This window comes from Oncorhynchus tshawytscha, linkage group LG28, assembly GCF_018296145.1.
Source record: "Oncorhynchus tshawytscha isolate Ot180627B linkage group LG28, Otsh_v2.0, whole genome shotgun sequence".
Taxonomy (NCBI): domain Eukaryota; kingdom Metazoa; phylum Chordata; class Actinopteri; order Salmoniformes; family Salmonidae; genus Oncorhynchus; species Oncorhynchus tshawytscha.
This window is the reverse complement of record NC_056456.1, coordinates 20,435,397-20,459,061: the sequence shown is the minus strand read 5'-3', so window position 1 is coordinate 20,459,061 and position 23,665 is coordinate 20,435,397. Positions and strand designations below refer to the sequence as shown.

Sequence of the window (23,665 nt, the reverse complement as noted above, 5' to 3'; positions counted from 1 at the left end):
TGTTATAGTAGCAAAGGGGGGACCAACTCCATAGTAATGCCTATGATTTTGGAATGAGATGTTCGACAAGCAGGTGTCCACATACATTTGGTCATGTAGTGTACTTTCATTGGGACTTTTTCATTGTAAGGTATGTCTGTATTGTAACATGGATATTGCTCTATTTGCGGGTAGGTAACAGAGAGAGAGCTGAAGTCTGGAGGGGCCAACATTAATGTGACAGAGAAGAATAAGAAGGAGTACATTGACCGCATGGTGAAATGGAGGGTGGAGAGAGGAGTGGTCAAACAGACAGAGGCACTGGTCAGGGGCTTCTATGAGGTACAGTAAACACTCTCAGGGCAACAGTCACTGGCCATGGCATGATTTTCCCCAATATGTCAACAAAAAAAATAATTCCAGCCTGTCTATGCTTTCAGAGGGCTTTCACTTTGCACTTCAAATATGATTTATTCAAGTTTCTTAGAATGCAATAGACCATGACTATCAAATGAAGTCACCAAGTGAATGACAGGAGCAATGTGTCTAAATATGTACACTCCTACATCGTTTTTAATTGTTCTATGTTTCGGATATATTTCTCAAGGTGGTGGATTCCCGGCTGGTGTCAGTGTTTGATGCCAGAGAGTTGGAGCTGGTCATCGCTGGGACAGCTGAGATAGATCTCAATGACTGGAGGAACAACACAGAGTATAGAGGAGGTGAGCAGACTTCAACGGAGCACATTACTGAACATTACCTAATGGAGAATCTACAAACATGTGTTTTAGTCTAGGACTACGGTTAACGTGTGTACCAACATGTTTTTAAAGGCAATGTATCCACTACCATGGCACCCATGTGCAGGGGCGGACTGAAACAATAATTCAGGCCGGGAATTTGACTCTATCCCAGGCCACCCTGTTCACGCAAACCACCAGACCGCTAATTTTGTAGGCTAACCCTATTTGTTGATGTAACGGGTACCAAACTAGTTACATTTGGCCACTATGTTCATCTGGAAAGAAGTTATCCACATTAGAAAATACAAACATTTGGGACTGACCAACAAGTAGCCTATCTGAACACTGAGTTTTCAAGGTATGCTATGGCTATTGGAGCACCCTCAAAAACTCACTAGGAATACACCAATCATATTGTAGCACATTCAAATGTACAAGGCTAGACACACAAAACAATGAGCCTACACTTTTTAAAAAGAGGATGAGATACACAGAGTTAGCTCAAGTGATTATCTTTATATTCAAGCATATCAAAACTTTACACACACACATTCACTGAACTTGAACATAAGCTACAACAATGTAAGTCATTATAATACAAAAGTCGAAAAAGCATTTCTCTACAAGAAAATGTAGATTACAATGTGCACTCACTGGTGTCCATAAAGCAAACAGCACAAAAATAAACGTCTATACACCGAGTCAATGAAATTGAACATTGGCTACATAACTGCAAGTATTATACAAAAGTCCAAAAAAACATGCCTCTGTACAAAAGCTTTAACTCACAGCAAATTTTCTTTCACCCTTGTCAGCCTGTTAAGGAAGAGTCATAGCATAGCTACTTCAGAGTAACCAGTAAGTAATATAATAACTCACTGCTCTCTGCCATCTTGTCAATGATGTCATCTTTGTCAAGTCCCATAAGAATCTCCTTCTCTGTTGCCATCAAAAGGAACGCTTCAAGGTTTTCTTGAGTGAGGGAGGTTCTTAGGCAGTTCTTCACAAATTTCAGGGTGGAGAAGGTCCTCTCACTAGCCACCTGAGTGATGGATAGGGTGAGGAGGAACTTGTAGCCCAAACCAGATTATGTGATACGCATCCGTGAGCAGATTGTAGAGACAGGAAAAGATAGCAGTGTAACGGGCAGTTTTTACATGTGGAACAAATTCTGCTCACCAACTCCACACTTTCATCAGGGTCCTCAAAGCCTTCCCCTGATTCATCACTGGCGGCGGCAGTCCTGGTGTTGTACTCCTCCAATGCTGACTGTTTCAGTCTTCCCCGCTGTTGTGCAAGGCTGATCAGTTCAGCCTTCAATACAGTGGCATGTTCATCAAATTCCAATAAGAATTTGCTGAGCTCCTTGATGGCCATCTTTGGAAGGCCCTCTTCTCTGATCTCAGGAAAATGCTTCAGGATTCATGCAGGAGACATCTGCACACAGCACTGTATTTGCTGCATAACAGCAGTGGATACTTTCTTCAACAGTGTCCAGTACCACATTGTGGATCTTGATTTTGTAATCCATGTCTGCATTAGCAATGGGCTCGTCTTCTGCCAACTCACCTGGTGAAATAAAGCACATATTAATCTACAATCATAGCCTACATGTTTAGGTTTGTGCTCTTCAGTTGTACCTGAAAGTTCCTGCTCAGAGTCTGACTCTGAACTGACCACCATCTCCAGTTGCACCTCTAGTGCTGCTGCTTCCTTCCTCACCTTTGCAAAGAAAATACTCGTATCATACTCACTATCATTAGTGTATCAGTAGGCTACATTAATACAGCTCTGGGAAAAATTAAGAGTGGTCTCTTAAATTTTTCCCAGAGCTGTATATTATTGTAGTAAGTAGTCATGCTGGTACTAATGGCGCTAATGATCTTTGTCATTGCCTGTATTGTGTCACACAGGCTACTGTGTTACGTTCATGGATGTATCATGGTTACATTACTGTAGCCTGTTTCACTGTTCAGTGTATGTGCAGTTTCCCTCGCTTATGTGGCGTAAATCATGACGGAATGCTGGCAAGTCCATAGTCTAGGTTTACTATGTTTTACTAGTTGAAACATATTGCCTTCAATGACATTATGATCGCTATGTTGCCCTCATTGCTATGATATAATTCCTCCACGAAGACGTAAGACGTGCAAACTGTTTAGCCTACCGGCCGTTGTGTCAGTATTATTAGTTAGGCTACTTAGTTAGCCATGCTGAGTGTAGTGTGTGTGTGTGTCAGTTTTAGCTAGTGTTTTTGTCGCTTATTTTGCAGCATCTGTGGCAAGGGCCTTTCTCTTTTTCTGCTCCACCTTTCCTTTTCTGACCGTCCATTTCGCCGTGGGACTTGTCTAAAATGCTATCCGTAGAGAAGCATGTAGACGGTTGCTATGTGCGTCGCGGAGAGACCTGATGTAATTTTTGGCGCGGGGACACTGCAGCGAGAGAGTGAGAGTCACGCCTGATGCGTGGATTCTCAGTCAACTCATTCCTGCTTGCTATATTGTCGCTGGTCAAGTTGACTATTCACGGCAGGCCAAAACGACCCTCAGGCCACCGGGAAATGTCCCGGGCTCCCGACGGCCAATCGGCCACTGCCCATGTGATGTAAAGGGCACATTCAATTGTTAGATGGGGAGGTATTTTTTCCCCTGCTCTGCTGACAAGTATTTCTCTCTGCTCCTACGGGAGTAATAAAGGCCTAGTGCACAATTGTTTTTAGTCATTTGTATATTATATTTTTATTGTTAACCCTCAGCTCCCCTACTTCCCGTGGCTATAGCCAGTATGATCAACCAGTGGCTTCAAAGCCTTTCAATAGCCAATAATCATTGGTTGCAGCTATGTTGCTGGAATGAATGTGCCAAAAACTTGCAATTGGAAAAAAGGCTGCAAAAGCAATGGCCAGGGTAACATAACCAAAGATAGGGAAAATTGAAGGAAAGAGGGAGATGTTTTATTTAAATATTGTTTCCGCACCTAAGTATCATGATTAGATTGTATTGTGAGGTCCCTGGCAATTCCCAGCCATATTTGACATGTTTTTTTTTCTTTCTAAGGGACACCACAATCCCTTGTTGAACCATCATCCCTGTTGACTGGTTTCTTTACTGTATGTGCTGTAGCCAACTCTTCTACGGCATGTCAACAATAAAGGAGTTGGCTACCGCACATCACATCTGATATGGGACCAAACTACCACCTGTACCCAGTCTTTGGCATGCCCTATTGTCCTTCTGCATCGCAGGCTACCATGACAGCCACATAGTGATCCGGTGGTTCTGGGGGGCCGTGGAGCGCTTCAACAATGAGCAGAGGCTGCGTCTGCTGCAGTTTGTGACTGGCACCTCCAGTGTTCCCTACGAGGGCTTCACTGCGCTACGGGGCAGTAACGGCCTGCGACGCTTCTGTATCGAGAAGTGGGGCAAGATTACTGCTCTTCCAAGGTAATATAAGCTCTCTACCCAAAGTAGAGTGGACCTAGACAATCATTTCTACCATTGCCTCCTGCTATTACAGTTATTGATTCAGACTGTCCTATGCTGTTATCCTCCAAACCCCTGCATAGTATTTGTTGAATTGGTTGTCTGCTCTGATGCATGGTCTATATCTTCCAGGGCACACACATGCTTCAACCGGCTGGATCTCCCACCATACCCCTCCTACACCATGCTCTATGAGAAACTGCTGATCGCTGTGGAGGAAACCAGCACTTTTGGCCTTGAGTGAAGGAGAGAGAAGTTGTGCATCCCAAATTGCACCTTATTCCCTATATAGTGCATTACCTTTGACCAGGGACCATAGAGCTCTGGTCAAAAGTACTGCATTATGAAGGGAATAGGGTGCCATTTGCGAAGCAATCAAGAACTTAAATAGGATCCTGTGCCTCAGGACTGTGAACTCTACACAACACTCCCTTTATACTGTACATTTCAATACAACAGCCAGAGGACTGTACATTTCTCTTTTTTAACAATCTTATGTACAGTATACAAGCAAAAGGAAAAGCCAAGCACCACCACATGCATTACTCACATGTAACAATGTACCTTTGTTTGCATTAAGGCACCAAGCTGTGTGCAATAGCTCTTATTTGCTCAGCCTATAACAGCACTCAGGGCCTTGACTCAACACATCACACACGCCAATGAATAGTCTAGTCCCTCTCTCACAGTGCACCTTGCACCAACAGCCTCAGCAAACATTGTCACATCACCAACCACAACCAACATTATCACTAGAAGAAATGCCTCAACTTGTATTATCAGAGGGAGAGAAATGCCTCAAATACCGTCACGTGAACCACTACAACCAACATTATCTCATGACGTTGTGTTCTAACTTTGGCAATGTAACGGTTTTCTTCTGGGGAAAGAGAGGCGGACCAAAGCGCAGCGTGGTTATTTTGATTCATGTTTAATAAAGAACTTCACATGAACAAACTAACAAAAACAAGAAACGTGAAAACCCAAAACAGTCCTATCTGGTGCAAACACAGAGACAGGAACAATCACCCACCAACACACAGTGAAACCCAGGCTACCTAAGTATGATTCTCAATCAGAGACAACTAATGACACTTGCCTCTGATTGAGAACCATACTAGGCCGAAACATAGAAATACCCAAATCATAGAAAAACAAACAGACTGCCCACCTCAACTCACGCCCTGACCATACTAAATAATGACAAAACAAAGGAAATAAAGGTCGGAAATAAAGGTCAGAACGTGCCGCCGACCCTGGCCTACTAACCCCAACAAAGGGCCCACCTGGACTGAGGGGTGCCTCACGACTGAGGAAGCTCAGGACTGAGGGGAAGCTCAGGACTGAGAGGAAGCTCAGGACTGAGAGGAAGCTCAGGACTGAGAGGAAGCTCAGGACTGAGAGGAAGCTCAGGACTGAGAGGAAGCTCAGGACTGAGAGGAAGCTCAGGACTGAGAGGAAGAACAGGACTGAGAGGAAGAACAGGACTGAGAGGAAGCTCAGGACTGAGAGGAAGCTCAGGACTGAGAGGAAGCTCAGGACTGAGAGGAAGCTCAGGCAGGTTGATGGATCTGGCAGATCCTGGCTGGCTGGTGGATCCGACAGATCCTGGCTGACTGGCAGTTCTGACAGATCCTGGCTGACTGGCAGTTCCGGCAGATCCTGGCTGAATGGTGGATCCTGTCTCTGTGTTTGCACCAGATAGGGCTGTTTTTGGTTTTCCACGTTTATTGTTTTGTAGTGTTCGTGTTTATCTTTTTTTATTAAACATGAATCAATATAACCACGCTGCGTTTTGGTCCGCCTCTCCTTCACCACAAGAAAACCGTTACAGGCAATTCCACTTCAAATACTGCTGCCACTGGGATTATCCCAGGATAGGACATCAGCAAAGTACTGGGTCAACATCTCTCAAGTTCTTAATTGCCCTAAGTTTAAAAAAAATATTTTATGAACATTGTGATGTATCAGAAGAGATTCAATAGTGTTGCAAGATCCTACCACAATTGCAAAACGACTGTTTGAGGATTCTAATGATATTGAAGTTGTTATACTTTAAATTAAATCAAAACGATGTTTTATCGCTAAAAACACGTGTGTAATTGACGTAAACCTTGAAGTTGATTGGGAAACGAACACAAACCAGTTTTACTATAGGTAATTAGAGTGAAGCAAGGTGAAGAAACCCCCTTAAACAACGTCTGATCAGAATTTTTTACCGATGTGCTCCATGTGAAAACAACACTTATTTCCCCCCCCCCTTGACCTTGAGAAGCATTTGATGTTTACATGAGGTGTGTCATCTCTTGTTTTAACACACTTGAGTCAGGATATTATGAATGTTTCATTGTCACAAGATTGTTGCGTTTCATTGTACATGGTAGACAGATTATTTTGGAAGGAAGGGTTTAAATATTTTTCCAGGTTTTTATATAATTTTTTCAAGCATGGAACACACAACTGGACATATTGCATTGTGTAAATGTATATTCAAACACTGAGGCAAACCAAGAGAGAACAATTAAAGTAAAATTGCAGTTATTTTGTTTAGATTGTACTGGATCTTATTCTTCCTGAATATTTGTTGCACTACTGAGGAGTTGACACAGTAAGTTCACCTTAAATATATGTATGCCACTATTTGAACAAAAATCTATTATATTTTTTAATGTAACACTACTTGCAATTATTATACACTATAGTTCTGGCTGAACAAAAAACAACAACAGTAGATTACAATGCTGTTGACTTGTTACCACACTTGTGTTATAGCAGAGTTTGATTTTGTTTCAGTCTATGCCTGTATGTCAAACCTTGGCCACAGTCATACATGCTGTGACATGAAAATGTAATGGACTTAAAACTAAAGTCATGTTGGTGTGTCTTTTGTCAGTTCTAGGTTACCATGCCACATCCATTTAGGACAGACATGGTTGTTTTATTAATTTACACTCATGTTGTCATTTAATGCACATAACCTATAGCGACTTTATCATTATAGGATAGGACAGCTGTTGTGGTCTGCAAATGCCTTAACATAAACACTGTATATGACAAAAGGCCACTGTCAGGCATAAGTAGGCCTATAACTGAGTTGATTGCAGACCAATTGAATAATTGTGTATGTGCTATCTTCATGTTCATTGTTATTGTTGTTTGATATTAGAAGAGACACCAGAAACTGATATTGAACACTACTACTGTACTTACTTGACCTATGTTATTGTTAAAATCTTTTCACTTTCCTTGGACAATTGAGATTTTGAAATGTACAGTGAGTGCATTTATAGTTGCTATTATGAAATTGGAAGGCTGTAAGATCAAGTTTATACAGGAAATGTAATATTGTCAAAGCATTTTGAAATGATAAAATGTCATATGCAGTACAAGATTGGTGTTATTCATGTATTTTTTAAACTTATTTGTCCACACTGTTTTTGTTCAGTACGTACAGTATAAGTATCAGCATGTTTTAAGTTACTGTTGAAAATGTGTCTAATGCCATGCACATTTCCTGTGGCGAAGAACAAGCAATTTCATTTTCATACAATCTGTTGCTTATTTTGAAAATCTTACATTATATTTTTCCTTAAAGAGATTGTTTGCTGCTAGTGAACGTTTTATGACCATTCTTTAGTTCTCAGAAACCCTCTCACAGGTCTACATGTTTCACTGTCAATCCCCACTATTTCCTGTCTGATGAGCTCACATGCAGTAATTCTCAGGCTGCACTTTCAATTCGAGCATAGTACTGTTAACGAATGTCAATAATAAACAATCACTTCATAAAGCACCTTTCTTCTACTAGTTTAAATCCCTGCACTTCATATCTAGCTGACACCTTTGCTAACAGGTCATGTGTCAATTTAAAACTTGCACAAGACAGTTAACAGAATTGCAAATTTATTCATTACTAGATTTAACTAACATTAGATAGTTAATCCAGAGATTCTTACCTTTGCTTCAATTTAGCAGTCTCGTCCAGATCAAGGCATTTGTAGTTCTTTATGAACTACTCATTAGTAGCTAATTAGCATTTCATTTTTGGGGGGGTAAATGCAGGAAAATATATTGGTAAAAGTCACCTTGTCCTAGAGAGATTTACATGGTTATCAAAACGTCACGCCAGGGTAAGCTTACATGAAACGCAGCCCTTTAAGTGTTTCTAAAATCCCCTATGGGAAAAATGAAAGGTGGAAAACAATTGGAACCATTTCCTTGTTTGACCGGTAGGTTTTATGGGTATTATTACTCATACTGTGGTACTTTGTTGCTACATACATTGTTGGACTTATAAATTAATATGCACCTATTGATTCTTGAAGAATATATATATATATATATATATATATATATATATATATATATATATATATTTTTTTTTACCAAAACAGTATTAAGCTTTTAAAAGGATTGCCCCTTTAACTCTTCAACATTACCGAAGTCTGGTGAAATCATAGAGATAGATAGAGGACTCTAGTGCCCAGAACATTGATTTACCACGGGAAGCAGCATTGAGCACTTTCACAATTTTCAAGTAGTCAATTGGGTGGAACTTCCTATAGTTTGAGGAAGGATCGCATGATTCCATCCGGGTCATCAGGAGGGATCAGCTAATTCATTATACTTGTGAGTAAACATTCCAACTGCAGGTTGCAGTAAATTGCCATCCGTGGCTTTATACCTGTTTAAACACCACCCTGCAGGTGGCAGTATGGACCCTTTCAGTTTGTTTGCCAACTCATATAAGTGGAAGACGAAGAAAATTGACTACTTTAAAATGGAGAGCGCTGCCCATGCTCTCACAGAAGTCTTAATGGGACAGATACAATGATGCGGTGTCTATCTAAGTTGATGGGTGCGATATATCAGTCACTGAGCTAAATTGACTTTTGCGAGGAGCGTTATCAGAGCAGCCAGTCAAACAACTGTCTATGCCTGACTGCATCACAACTGCGGATAACGTTCAAGACTCTCATTAGACACATAGTGGTTGACGAGAATAAAACATTCTAGTGCCCTTACTTGGAAGCTTCTCCGATACGCAAAAGAAAGGTACTTTTGTGGTATTCTCAACAACGCGTGTTTTCCTGAAAGAATACTCAACAAGTGAACCAAGAATGATTCCACCACCCAGTCCAGGGCTCACCGACACAAGATGCCGCGGTCAGACCGAGACGAACCGGGGAGCCACTGCGCTTCTTCTGGACAACATCAAAACCCCAATCAGGACAGAGTCATTTAATGAACTATACAACGTTATACCTGGCAAAGAGCTAGGCAGGTGAGTTGAACATTGTAGCTAGTAGGTTAACCGGTTGGACCTTAAAAACATACAGTAGTCCAAAAAAAAAAAAGCAATTATCTACCTGGGTGTATAAATGCTCATGTTCCAACGTGGGATACTTTGTAGATCATAGTGCTTGGTTGTCATTTTCAATCTATGTTATATGTGGCACCATCCATTGGATGTATGGATATGTTTTCATTTATTTATCAAGGATGTGCATTTTGTTTTTTAATATGCATTTGACATTGCACCAGATGGCAAACCAAATTCTCATCTGTAATCCCTGGTTTCAAATGAAAACCGTCAAGATGGCAAATATATTTGCATTAAAGATACAGTAGATGCCCAATGACCAGTCCCTTTCCCCAGCTGTGAGTGCAAGACTGGCAAGTGAGTCTAGCCTTTCACATACAAAACATTATGAGAACTGAAGCAAGCTATAGTACGTAGTGGCACAGGAGATTTTGTCTATGCAAAAGTATGGACAAGCCTTTCAACTAACCTATTCCGAAACCATGGGCACTCATAGATAGGTGTACTGTTATGTATTTATCATTTGTTCATTGTTTTATCTGGATATCTGAGACAAGGTATAGTAGCACAATATTTGCCCATGTGTACGGTTGCACATATTGGGGAATATTCAGAGGTGGAGACTTTCTGTGGGAATTAATGGGAATATATGGGAATTAATATTAATACCATTTTAAATATAGATGTTTTTTGCATTGGATATATTTACCATATCATATGGAGACAGAAACATAAACATTTTACCTTATAAATATACATAATTGCAAATGATAATCCTTACAATAGAAAAAAAACTAGTTACGAATTGAACTTTTAATTAAATTAGTTGACTGTTCACATGGGATGATTTCACTGAACAACAAAAGAAAGGGAATATTGAATGATCCATTGCATCTCCCAAAAATGTTTTCAACATACATCTGTAAAATGATAGTCTAGAATCTAACGCTTTGGTTGTCTTCCTCTCAGGCTTCCATGTCTTGTCCCTGGACCTCCTCAATGTCCACCTCTTAAACATCAGACTCAGAGGCCTCATCTTCGCTGTCACTTTCCAACTTAGTTGAGGATGGCTTGTTGTCAGGCTCAAAAAGCCTCAAATTTGCCCGGATGGCCACCAATTTTTCAACCTTTCTATTGGTCAGCCTGTTGCATGCTTTGGTGTGTGTGTTCCCAAACAAGGACCAGTTGCTCTCTGAGGTGGCTGATGTTGGTGGGATTTGGAGGATGATGGAGGCAACATTGGAAAGAGCCTCAGATCCACAAAGTCCCTTCTACCAGGTGGCTGATGAGATATGTTGGCACGACTGCCATATTGTATCTCCATCCCAAAGCCCTTGCTTGGAAGTGTACTTCGCCAGACTGCCAAGAACCTTGCCCTCATCCATGCCAAGGTGGCGAGACACGGTAGTGCCTTGTTGATCTCTGCACCAGACAGGATGTTCTTGCCATCATAGTTGGTGTCCCACATGTACGCTGCGGTGTGTATGGGCTTCAGGCATAAGTCTTCACGTTTTTTGATTTCAGAACTGCAGTTTCCTCTGCATGGAGCAACAGTGAAGTGGGCAGAGCAGTACGGATTTCTTCTCTTATATCTGCAAGAAGAGTCTGAACATCAGACAGGATGGCATTGTCACCCTCAATCTGTGCAATGGCTACTGCTATAGGTTTCAGGAGTTTCGGGCTGCTTACCACTCTCCCAAAATACATCACCCAGGAGGATCACGTTAATGGGGCTTTCCATATCGGCAGACTGTGATATGGCCATTTCTTGGAGAGACTCCTTCCCTTCCAGGAGACTGTCAAACATGATGACAACACCACCCCAATGGGTGTTGCTGGGCAGCTTCAATGTGGTGCTCTTATTCTTCTCACTTTGCTTGGTGAGGTAGATTGCTGCTATAACTTGATGACCCTTCACATACCTAACCATTTCCTTGGCTCTCTTGAAGAGTGTATCCATTGTTTTCAGTGGCATGATGTCCTTGAGGAGCAGGTTCAATGCATGAGCAGCACAGACAATGAGTGTGTTGTGAGGGTAGGACTTCTCCACTTTAGACCAAGCAGCCATCATGTTTGCAGCATTGTCTGTCACCAGTGCAAATACCTAATGTGGTGCAAGGTCATTGACTGCCTTTAGCACATTTGCAATGTAGAGACCAGTGTCTATTGTCCCTTGTGTCTGTGCTCTTGTAGAATACTGGTTTAGGGGTGAAGATGTAGTTAATTATTCCTTGCCCATGAACATTCAACCACCCATCAGAGATTATTGCAATACAGTCTGCTTTCTCAATGATTTGCTTGAGCTTCACTTGAACTCTGCATCCAGCAAATGAGTAGATAAAGCATGTCTGGTTGGAGGGGTATATGATGGGTGAAGAACATTCAGTAATCTCTTCCAATACACATTGCCACTGTGGGCATCAGAGGTGAACCAGTTGCATACACAGCTCGAGCAAGACATTCATCAGCATTTCTGACTACGTTCCTCCATTGAGTCAAAAAAACTACTGATTCCAGGAGGACCATGAGCTGTTGCTATTGATAAGGTGTCTTTTCATCATAATTGTCACCTCGAATAGAAGTAGAGGGACTTATGTCAGAGGTTGTGCGTGCTGAGGGAACTTTATGCACTTGGCCAGATGACTCTGCATCTTTGTTGCATTCTTCACATGATTTTGCACATGTTCACAGCTTGGTGCCCGTGGCATTTTCCTGTAACAATTAGATGAAAATAAATGTAAAAAATACAATTCCATGTACAGATAAAATAGTTAAGCAGTTTGATTAAACAACTACTTTGTAAGATAAATTGTTTAAATGAAACATGTATGGAAACAGGTGAATTAACACTCCTCAGTTAGCATGCTCAAGCAAGCTAAACCCCACATGGTAGCAAAAACTAACTAGAAGAAATTGTTAAGTTAAATGATTTAAACACACTGTGCTGTAAGCTATATGTACTATTTACTAGTTAACAAAAAATCCTCCATGTCATATTCACCCCACCCAGTATTGTAATTAAAACTTACCAGAAAGCATGTAGTTCTTGGCTCAGACAGTGTAGTGTGGGCTCCATAGCATCTCTTTAGTGTGCAAGATCTTGAGAATCAGCTGTGATGGAAGAATGCATTGTGCATGCAGTGTTGCAATTCTATTGAATTGGATAGTTTAACCAAAATATGCCACAAAACCTAGACTTGCCTTGCATATCCCACAAAAAAGGTTCACTGTTATAAGCTAACGTTTTTGATGAATTTAAGCAAAATTCCCAGACTTAACTTCCCATGGAAAACTTCCAGAAGATGTCTGACCCTTTACAACCCAACCCATGTGTAACTTGTTCAGTTGTAAACTAGTTGGCCAAGTCCAATACTACTGTAAATGAATTTCCTTATGTGCACTATGCAGAAAATTGGTCTGCCATTTCGTGGTTGCTAAAATTCTAATAGTATGCCTAATTTCAGTTTGTGACAAAAAAAGTAAGTATAGTGTGGAGAATTATTATATCATCTAAACTGCTGTGACATATCTTTTCCATAACTAAAAATATAGTATTTTCAGCAACACACAAGCCAAAGTATGTGGACACCCCTTCAAATTAGTAGATTTGGCTATTTCAGCCACACCCGTTGCTGACAGGTGTATACAATCGAGCACACAGCCATGCAATCTCTATAGACAGACATTGGCAGTAGAATGGCCTTACTGAGTGACTTTAACGTGGCACCATCATAGGTTGTCACCTTTTCAACAAATGTCTGCTCTGCTAAAGCTGCCCCGGTCAACTGTTAGTGATGTTATTGTGAAGTGGAAACGTCTAGGAGTAACAACTGGCTCAGACGCGAAGTGGTAGGCCACACAAGCTCACAGAACGGGACCACCGAGTGCTGAAGCGCGTAAAGAAATTGTCTGTCCTTGGTTGCAACACTCACTACAGAGTTCCAAACTACCTCTGGAAGCAATGTCAGCACAAGAACTGTTTGCCGGGAGCTTCATGAAATGGGTTTACATGGCCAAGCAGCCACACACAAGCCAAAGATCACCATGCGCAATACTAAGCATTGGCTGGAGTGGTGTAAAGCTTGCTGCCATTGGACTATGGAGCAGTGGAAAAGTGCTCTCTGGAGTGATGAATAACTTTTCACCATCTGGAATTCTGGCAGACGAATCTGGGTTTGGCGGATGCCAGGAGAACGCGACCTGTCCAAATGCATAGTGCCAACTGTAAAGTTTGGTGGGGGAATAATGGTCTGGGGCTGTTTTTCATGGTTCGGGCTAGGCCCCTTAGTTCCAGTGAAGGGAAATCTTAACGCTACAGCATACAATGACATTCTAGACGATTCTGTGCTTCCAACTTTGTGGCAACAGTTCACATACTAAAGGGTCATGTAGTGTATTTGAAGGTGTACAAAAGTAAAAGACTTAAAAATGTGAAGCATAGAAATAGTGCACACATAATAGATCTACCACCAATTTGACTAATCTCTCGCATTAAAAACAAGTCTCTCTCATTTCCCTGCTAAACTGTCTGAGATGTAGGTAATGTAGTTGGAGCCAGACCTGAGGCTGCATGGTTATACCTTTTTTACCTGGAGATGTTGGGAAAACACACTGGTGACTTTTATAATTAGAGCTCTTCTGTGATCATTTAGATTAAAGTTGTCTATTAGGTAATAGCTAGCAGCAATTTAATTTTCATAAATTATAAATCAAACAGACATGACTAGGGCCGGGAGTTTGGGGTCACTCTTTGAGGCACTGCTTTTACTAGCGAATTTGGGGGATAGCCCCGACAGCGACTCAAACCCGTATTCAGCGACAGTCACGCAAACAGTTTTGAGGGAGTGTGCAGTTGGCATGCTGACTGCAGGAATGTCCACAAGAGCTGTTGCCAGATCATTTTATGTTAATTTCTCCACTATAAGCCGCCTCCAACATTGTTTTTGTAGAATTTGGCAGTACGTCCAACCGGCCTCGCAACCGCATACCACATGTAACCACGCCAGGCCAGGATCTCCACATCTGACTTCTTTACCTGCGGGATCATCTGAGACCAGCCACTAGGAAAGCTGATGAAACTGTGGATTTGCACAACCGAAGTATTTCTGCACGAACTGTCAGAAACCGTCTCAGGGAAGCTCATCTGCGTGCTCATCGCCCTCACCAGTCTCGTAACCGACTAAAGTGGGCAAACTTCAATGGCCACTGGCACGCTGGAGAACTGTGCTCTTCATGGATGAATCCCAGTTTCAACTGTACCGGGCAGACGGCAGACAGTGTGTATGGCATCGTGTGGGTGGTTTTCTGAACAAAGTGCCCCATGGTGGCAGTGTGGTATGGGCAGACCTAAGCAACCGACAATGAACACAATTGCATTTTATCGATGGCAATTTGAATGCAGAGATACTGTGACGAGACCCTGAGGCCCATTGTTGTTTCTTGAAAGGAGTGGGTCCACAGTCCTCAATCAACAGCCTGGTCAACTCTGTGAAGGAGATGTCACACTACATGAGGCAAATGGTGATCACACCAAATACTAACTGGTTAGGGTTAGGGTCATGATCCATGACCATACCTTTTTTTAAGGCATCCATGACCAACATGCCTATTTGTATTCTATTTGAAATCCAAAAATAAACATAACATGCCAACAATTTCAAAGATTTTACTGCGTTACAGTTCATTAGGCCCTAGTGTACAATGTTATTGATCCTCAGTTTTCTCCTATCACAACCATTAAAATCTGCAACTGTTGTAAAGTCACCATTGGTCTCGTGGTGAAATATCTGAGTTAAGGGTGCCTCTCTCTTTGGGTGTATTGATACACCATCCAAGGTGTAATTTTAATAACTTCCCAATGTCAGCTTTTGTTTTTATTTTTTTCCCTACCCATCTACAAATATGCGAGGCATTGGAAAACCTCCCTGTGTTTGAAATATACTGCTTGACTGAGGGACCTTACAATTATCTGTATGTGTGGGGTACCGAGGTGAGGTGGTCATTCATAAATTGTTAAACACTATTGCACACCAAGTGAGGTCATGAAACGTATTATGTGACTTGTTAAGCATATTTTTACTTAACTTATTTAGGCTTGCCATAACAAAGGGGTTGAATACTTATTGACTCAAGACATTCAGCTTTTTCATTTTTTAAATTAATTTGTAAAAATGTCAACTTTGACATTATGGGGTATTTTGTGTGTGTAGGCCAGTGACCAACAATCAAATCCATTTTTAATTCTGGCTGTAACACCATGTGAAAAAGTTTTAATACTTTCTGAAGGGCTGTGTAAGTGGAGGCTCCTCAGGGGAGGACCCTCTGACTTTCAGAAATGTTTTAATTGTGAAATGTTATCCTTTTTAGATACATTTATACTAAATATATTCACTTCACCAAATAAGTTCAAACACATTTTTGTAATGGTCTACAGTAGCCTCAACAGCACTCTCTGGGATAACACCACGGTGTAGCCGGAGGAAAACTAGTTTCTGTCCTCCTCTGGGTACATTGACTTCAATACAAAACCTAGGAGGCTTGTGATTCTCACCCCCTTCCATAGACTTACACAATAAGTATGACAACTTCTGGAGGACATCCTCCAACCTATCAGAGCTCTTGCAGCATGAACTGACGTTGTCCACTCAATCAAATGATTAGAGAATGAAGCATAAGCTACAGCTAGCTAACAATGAAGTGCATAAAATGAGGTGAGTAGTTGACAGATTAATTTCTTCAAAAATGGAGATGAGAGCTCTGTGTGTGCCAAGTCAAGGTAAGCTTTTAATTTATTGCCACTGGGTTTCCTAATGCGTTAGTTCTAGTAGCTATGTTGGCTGTGTGTAGCTGTTACCAGTTATGATATGAAAGTTTTGCTTTAGACCGCTGATATGTTGCACAAGCTGATGTGTAGTCCACAAGCGAAGTGAAGAGACCGATCAAAGGCTGCTATGAAAGTGAATTGTGTTTGAATGTGATCGTGTGTATTCATTCCGCCGATTCTGTTAAAACATTTCTGATACGGAATGAAACTGAGAAACAAACACCTGAATTTGACCAATAGAAACTCTTGTTTGCAATTGTTGGACTAATGATTACACCCCAGATCATCTAGATGCAGGCAAGACGATATTGAATGTGTCAATGTCTGTCAACTTGATTACTCAAATGTTCTCTCTACCTGTGCACCTACGTTGTAAACATTCATTCATAGGCTAGGTTATACCAACCTCATGTGTATAGGAAAAATGTATGTGTCACGTAGTAGGCTAAACCTATCAATGTTACATTGAGCTGGGTGAATGTAATATGAATGACAGGCATCCAATATGCTGTCATAGAAATAAGGCCATGCTTGTATTAAATGGCGCTGGGTTTGTGTGTCAGGAAAACAGGAACAGAACAGGAAAATCAAGTTTTTGACTGCACTGGAACTTTTGAGATTCACAAAGCTATGCCTCCCCTGATTTAGGCAATCCCCCTCGCCAAACACACACGCACAACCAGATTTAATGGAGACACCTGTTCCCTACTAAAGACATGAATGGGTTTATCAGCAGCAGCAAGGGTTAACAACGTCAGCCTGGGTTAAAGGCTAAAGACACTCCGCTTTGAATAACTGGATTAAGGGATTGAGACATGCATGGCACTACTCTGAACCTGCTACCATATTATGTATTGAGGTTATAGTATTGGGCATGGTTGATGGCGACTTGTCTGTTACAGTCCTTGACATGTTATATGTAACGAGGCAAGTCAGTTAAGAACAAATTCTTATTTACAATGACTGCCTACCCCAGCTAAACCCGGACAACGCTGGTCCAATTGTGCGCTGTGATATTGGACTTCCAATCATGGTCGGTTGTGATACAGCCTTGAATCGAACCAGGGTCTGTTGTGATGCTTCTAGCACTTAGAACAGTGCCCTAGACCGCTGCATCACTCGGGAGCCCTAATGTGTAGGTCTATGTATGAAGTTTGCTGAATAGTTTGCTGAATCTCACTGCATGTGAGGGTAGAGGTAGTCAATGGAACATCAAGCCCAGAGCCAAAACATGACTGCTAGCCAGCCAATAATACTGTATGAGGTCATTGATTAACACAGCATGGCTCTCTGTCTGGACACTGGGTCATTTAAAAGTGGGTCATTTTAAAATCAATGGTTGGTTGAGCTTGAAGGTCATCTTTGTTTACTAATGATTTGAATGAATATGAAAATGCAGGGAGAAGGCATATTCAGTGACCATGACAACAATTGATGGCCGTTTCACCCTATTTCCCAATCATTTATTTTCACTCTATCTGCATTCAGGTGTAAGGATTCTAGTAAAGGGAGGACAAAGCAGTGTGATGTAATTTACATCTTGATTATCCACCAAGATGTGTAATCTCCATCAACAATCACTATCGTATCACTGTAGTTGGCTTTCTCAAACGGATTCATTACGATTTAGTCACACTGTAGTCGTTTTTTTTAAAAATTTTAAAATCCTTATCGTAGGGGGAAGTTTGCTCATCATTAAGGCCGGTACTTCAATATTTTAAACGTTAAGTTCCCCATCTGTCTCCAGGGGAAAGTTTGCCATAGTGAAAATGTGCATGGAGAAGAGCACAGGGACAGAGTATGCAGCCAAGTTCCTGAAGAAGCGAAGGAAGGGTCAGGACTGCAGAGTGGAGGTGCTCCATGAGATCGCTGTGCTGGAGCTCACCAACACTAGCCACAGAATTATCAACCTGCACCAAGTCTACGAGACCCTGACAGAGATGATCCTGGTGCTCGAGTAGTAAGTATTGTTTGTGTGTACACCTACATGAACACCTATTCACTGTTAACGTTGTCTGTGTGTGTGCGCACCTGCCAGCATGACATCTTCAAGCTCACTAGCGACATCTGCTAAGAAGAGCAGCTTGCAGAAAGTCATCACTCGCGTTCCTAACGATGAATACCACAATCCCCACTGCAGGGAATCGGCGAGTCAGTTGGAAAAACTGTGCAGTGACTTGGAAAGACCACCGGTCTCCCTCTGCCTGAGTAGGAGGGTAATCCAGCTAACACTAAACCCCGCTGTAGCGTCTGTCATGCTTCGCTGACTAGAGTAGAGCAGGCTAGAGGGATGTCAGAACCCTGCTGCTTCTTACTACCATTGGGACCAGCTGCTCATCTACTAACTTTGCACTAGAGTGACTAGTTTTTTCTATAAGACTTATGACAACATTGTGTTGAAGGCATTCCAGACATTGAACAGTTTGAAGGGTTATTGTTTTGTAACTTTTATTTATTTTTATTCTCCATATTAACAGGGAACTTTGCCTTAAACTTCCCTATCGAATTGAAAGTGCACGTTCAATGGTGCCGTATCTGTTCACTGGCCCATGGTGGCACTCCAATGACTAATTCATGACCAGTCCAATCAATGAATGCACAAATCTAAGAGGAGATATTTGAAATACTATGAGAATTGAATGCCATCAGAGACATGGAATTGTGGTTCAATAGGATAAATATCAGGATGAGTGTACTGTGAGTTGTTTTGGGGCTGCTGTATGTGTTTTCTGTACTTCAGATGATTGTCAACTGAGTAGGTCAATGGCAGTTCTCACTCTGAGATATTTATAGTTCTGACCAGATTACATTTTGTTTGTTGCATTCATGTTTTAATCTTCTCCTTTTGAAGGTGCCCAGTGAGTGAAAGCTTGGCTCTCTGCCCTATTGAGTGGTCTGTCCGCATGAGAAAAACAAAACAGAAATGCTCTGAGAAAGGGTAATTGTGAGTTGATCTCATACTATTTGGCTTGGTCAGAGACTTCTACATTACAATAAATAATGGGGCATTCTCCACTTTGGTAGGAAATGGAGCGGAACTGCTGTTTTTGTTTGGTATTGATAATTATCTATGATCTGCATGGGGCTAGAGGTGACATTTGCAAATGACACTTGGTTGTTTTTGTAGATATTCTGGGGGCATAGCAGTCAGATAAATCCGGAAGTGGGCAGGTTGGGATAGGGGGATAGCGGAGCTCTGTTCAGGCACCGAGGGGCTGCAGAGGGAGGGAGCGACCCAGAGCGGAGTGTGATCTCTTTAGTTCTGTCAGATGACACATGAGGAGCTGGAGGGTGGCTGCTGTGCAATAGGGAGTTCATCACCTTGGCTGCCTGGACCAGAGGAAAAACACATGCCTCTGTGCGAACACGCAACAACCTCAATACACAGTCACGCTTGTGTGCATGCACTGACCTCTATACACCCACATGCTCGTGTGCACACACACACCTACCTCACTGCTCATACTCCACCCTCAATCTTACTTCCGTTGAGGCTCTTTCTGTCCTTGAAACTAGTAAACAAATGAGAAATTGAACTGGGATACCAGAGTGAGAATCAGGTCACTGGCTGAGTTGGAGACCAAATACTGGTCATCCTCTCTCATTGTCTATTAACAGGGGCAAGAGGACAGCTAAGGACACTTTTGTCTAAATTTGAAATTTGTTCCTCATTAATTTCAGAAACACTGTTTTGAATGTTTTCTTTTACTTAGACCATATTGTTGAATGAACTCTATTCTTCAGTTTGAATTATGGATCACCGAATAGGTGTTGATTATGTAGAGAGACTGTTAGTATCCTGTTTGTCTTTTCCACTACAGTGTCCTCAGGGACATTTTCCATCATTCCAATAAACCACTCTCACTCGGCTGTGTGTCTGTGTCCATAGTGCGGCGGGAGGGGAGATCTTTAACCAGTGTGTTGCCGAGAGAGACGAGGCCTTCACCCAGGAGGAGGTCAAATGGTTAATGAGACAGATCCTGGAGGGTGTGGCCTTCCTACACAGGCACAACATTGTCCACCTGGACCTCAAGGTGCATAGTATGAGGCTGTATTTGTGACATCTGACTGATTTTTGTTCTCCATTTTAGAATTATGTTTAAACATTTTGAAAAGAAAGGTCAGATTAAACGGTTCTCCATAACATCATGACAGAATGAACAGAGGAAACGCTGAACGATTGAATGATCCTCATCCACTGTCCCATTGAATGGTCTTGTCCCTCTCAGCCTCAGAATATCCTGCTGACCAGTGCCTGTCCTCTGGGGGATATAAAGATAGTGGACTTTGGCCTTTCCAGAAGGCTGTGTCAGAACCAGGAGCTCAGGGAGATCATGGGCACACCAGAGTATGTCGGTGAGTGATAAACCCTTTTGATTGTATTTTTATTGAACTTACTTACATTGACTCAAACAACTTGGATGATCACGTCTTACTTTCGCAAAAATATTCACTGTTTCTCTTGTTTGCAGCCCCAGAGATTCTAAATTATGAACCAATCAGCACAGCAACTGACATGTGGTAAGATGAGTAAAATCTCAACCTATATGTTTGACTTAGTGATGAGGTTCCATTTCTTTCAATGGCAACAGTTAATTTGGTATGCTATGTCTTGCGAACCAAGGAGCATAGGAGTGTTGGCCTACATGATGTTGACGGGGACTTCACCATTTCTTGGAGAAGACAAGCAGGAGACTTTCCTCAACATCTCCCAGATCAACATTGACTACACAGAGAATGAACTCCAGGACCTCTCAGCCATCCACTTCATCCAGTCACTCCTCATCAAAGAGCCCAAGTGAGATTATCCCAAACCAATATTGTTATTATTTGTTTTAGCGATTTTGGTAGTTCCTGGGTAGATGTTCCACCTCAATTGAAGACATTGATAAAAGCATAACAGTGAATTTCATACTCTTGATTTTATTGAAAATGTAACAGAAAACAACGTAGGATACTGAGCCATCCCTCTCTATCCTGTCTAAAGGTCTCGTGCCACTGCTGAAGAGTGCCTGAGGCATCATTGGCTCCAGGAGCAAGTCCAGAAGAAGACTGAAGAGAATATCACCAGTGACATCTGCCAACGGGAACACGCCAAGCCTGCCCCCCCTTCCTCATTATCCTCAGAGGAGGAAGGTCCTGTGGTAGAGGAGCTGATGGTAGTAGCAGCCTACACCATAGGTCCGTGCCGGCCAACGGTGCCCAACCCAGAGACTCTGTTTCCGGATGCGAAGGCTGTCTCTAAGCGGTTCACGTTCGAGGAACCACGCTGCTCCCTACAGAAGACCATCTTCTGATAGAAGGGTAGGCCTATAAGCACTCCAACTGTAGATGGGATCTTTACTGATTGATTGTAAATTGTTTACCACACACCAGTCTCCACTCACAAGCCAAACTATGTCTGTCTGCATCACATTTTTATTAATTTTAAAACAATTTTAATGAACTACTGACGTTTTGTTTGCCATTCTTCCTCATTCGGTCAATGTCATTCATGTTCTGCTTGTTTACCATTCTTTTCCTAATATTCATGCAGTACATTCAGCTTTCATGAGTACAATTGTTCATCATAACTTCAATTAATCTATATCACTGATTATTTCCATGTCTTATATATTTCATTTTCACTGAATAAATAGTAATGTCCTAATTAATCAATCATACATCATAGTGCAATAGAACACTATGGGAGACATTTTCTGGTCGCACAGATTGTGTATAGTACAACTGGAACCAATGACTAAATTATTTTTCCCATGTGCCGGCTATAAAGATATGATGGCTTTGTACTAAGCAATTACATTGTTAATTTGCTCTTTACAGTACCTTCATTCTCCTAAGGCTTGTACATATTGCTCAGGACAGCACTGTTTATAATGAATGTGCATGACATGTAATGCACAAATGGCACTTATTTCCTTGTACAATGTATGTAAATGTCTTAAGGATGTACAAAGCATCAATAAACATTGGTCAAAGCAATGATATTTCTATGGTGATTTTAAACCAGGAAGCATCTTGTGTATGCCGTTGTCAAAACAAGGTCCAATGGTGTCCTGAAAGAATGCATGTCAAAGTGTTATAGGCTACAAGTCTGCGACTGACATGAGGCGGACGAGTGCAGCAGTTATACCTTCATCGCACTAGTTCTGGTGAACAGATCAGGAAGACTAGTTTGGCTGTGTCAAGTCCTGTCTTATCTGACAGTGGTGTGGTCTAAGCTGACCCTCTACAGCACTGCCTGTTAAATTCCGCCTAGCGCTGCCAGGGAGAAGACAAAGGTACTGTATGCATTAGGTCAAACGACCTTCATGTACTTTGAAGGTCAGTGTGGACTTACATTCTATGTATCAATCAATTTCCTGTCTTCTGATAGAATAATATTGCCACTAGAATTTTGATAGCAAACAGTTATGCTGCTAGTTGGCTCCCATGTAGGAGGAATGAGCAGTAACGTTCCACATAGTTGTGCCGGTTCAGACAGGTGGATGTTGTGGCCCTTCGGGGGTGGTGCTCCCAGAATATCCATGGCTGTCTGGTTGGCTTCCAGCTGCTCCAGGGCTAGGACGGTGGTAGTCCAACCTGGAGAAAATCTCTAGAAAATAAAATGAGTGCAGGCAGAAATACAATGTATGAGTATTAGGTCATTCCTTTTGAAGTCTAAGGTGAGGACATCTTGTCTTGGTTTAACACATTTGTATTATGATCCATGTTATGTTGCCTCTAAGGTCATGATATGAAGATAAACATGACAAGACCTAAGTGATACTTAATTTGCAGAAGGTAATGCATCATCTAGCACCAGTCAACAAGGTGGTGTAGATGGCCATCTGCTGGAGTTTGCGTGGTGAGACCCTAATGATTGTTGCTCTATACAATGTTAGAAAGATGTTATCTATTTGAAATCTCAAATTGACAAATTTGCTTGGATTAGTTGCTTTCCATAACTTTATTTTTGCCAAAAAAGGTCAGACTCTAATTCTTTGAACTGAATCATCCCACATTTCATCAGGATCTGTGTGTCAAAAGGAGACCACATTCAGATAATTTGAATCTAGTCATGAAATATTTATTTAGCTTCTGTTAACGTTTGTCATCTTCATCATATACTTTGGGATAGTTCACACAAATTACAAGTTTCCTGTAAGATGTTTATGGACAGCAATCCATGCTTTGGTTTTGTTTACCTATACACTGTTTTAAAACACTAACTTTTTTGTTTGGCACAAATCCAATGCAAGTCAATGGTGCCTATTACCATTTCATGTCCAAATCATTTAGTTTCAAAATAATTTTTTAGATACTTTATTGATGA

General features: G+C 41.5%; 2 protein-coding genes and 1 long non-coding RNA gene across 3 annotated transcripts in view; 2 read left to right on the top strand and 1 right to left on the bottom strand.

Moving 5' to 3' along the window:
- The window catches only part of LOC112226886 (E3 ubiquitin-protein ligase HECW1-like), a 40,734-nt gene extending 35,572 nt beyond the window's left edge, over positions 1-5,162 (top strand). Inside the window, exons 25-28 of the mRNA XM_024391535.2 lie at positions 175-321; positions 587-701; positions 3,967-4,165; positions 4,337-5,162. Of these exons, the coding sequence (XP_024247303.1) occupies positions 175-321; positions 587-701; positions 3,967-4,165; positions 4,337-4,448 (573 nt within the window). The 3' untranslated portion in view covers positions 4,449-5,162. The remainder of the gene's footprint in view (positions 1-174; positions 322-586; positions 702-3,966; positions 4,166-4,336) is intronic.
- LOC121841194 lies at positions 1,094-3,314 on the bottom strand. The gene is made up of 3 exons (XR_006080208.1): positions 3,032-3,314; positions 2,363-2,444; positions 1,094-2,291 (listed from the first exon to the last, which is right to left on the bottom strand). It is a non-coding gene; the product is annotated as an uncharacterized LOC121841194 (long non-coding RNA).
- A 3,846-nt stretch (positions 5,163-9,008) lies between the features above and the next one.
- On the top strand, positions 9,009-22,340 carry LOC112226885 (serine/threonine-protein kinase 17A-like). Its single transcript, XM_024391533.2, has 7 exons — positions 9,009-9,488; positions 18,098-18,310; positions 20,240-20,384; positions 20,580-20,706; positions 20,823-20,871; positions 20,975-21,148; positions 21,338-22,340. Exons 1-7 carry the CDS (start codon positions 9,325-9,327, stop codon positions 21,645-21,647), a joined length of 1,182 nt encoding a protein of 393 aa, XP_024247301.1. The 5' UTR covers positions 9,009-9,324; the 3' UTR covers positions 21,648-22,340.
- Positions 22,341-23,665: the final 1,325 nt, after the last annotated feature.

Bases quoted from the DNA above. Each gene is read 5' to 3' on its own strand.
- LOC112226885 (XM_024391533.2), top strand. From the start codon at position 9,325: ATGATTCCACCACCCAGTCCAGGGCTCACCGACACAAGATGCCGCGGT. The intron at 18,311-20,239 runs GTAAGTATTGTT...CTGTGTCCATAG, and splicing joins ATGATCCTGGTGCTCGAGTA to TGCGGCGGGAGGGGAGATCT. The intron at 20,872-20,974 runs GTAAGATGAGTA...TTGCGAACCAAG, and splicing joins AGCACAGCAACTGACATGTG to GAGCATAGGAGTGTTGGCCT.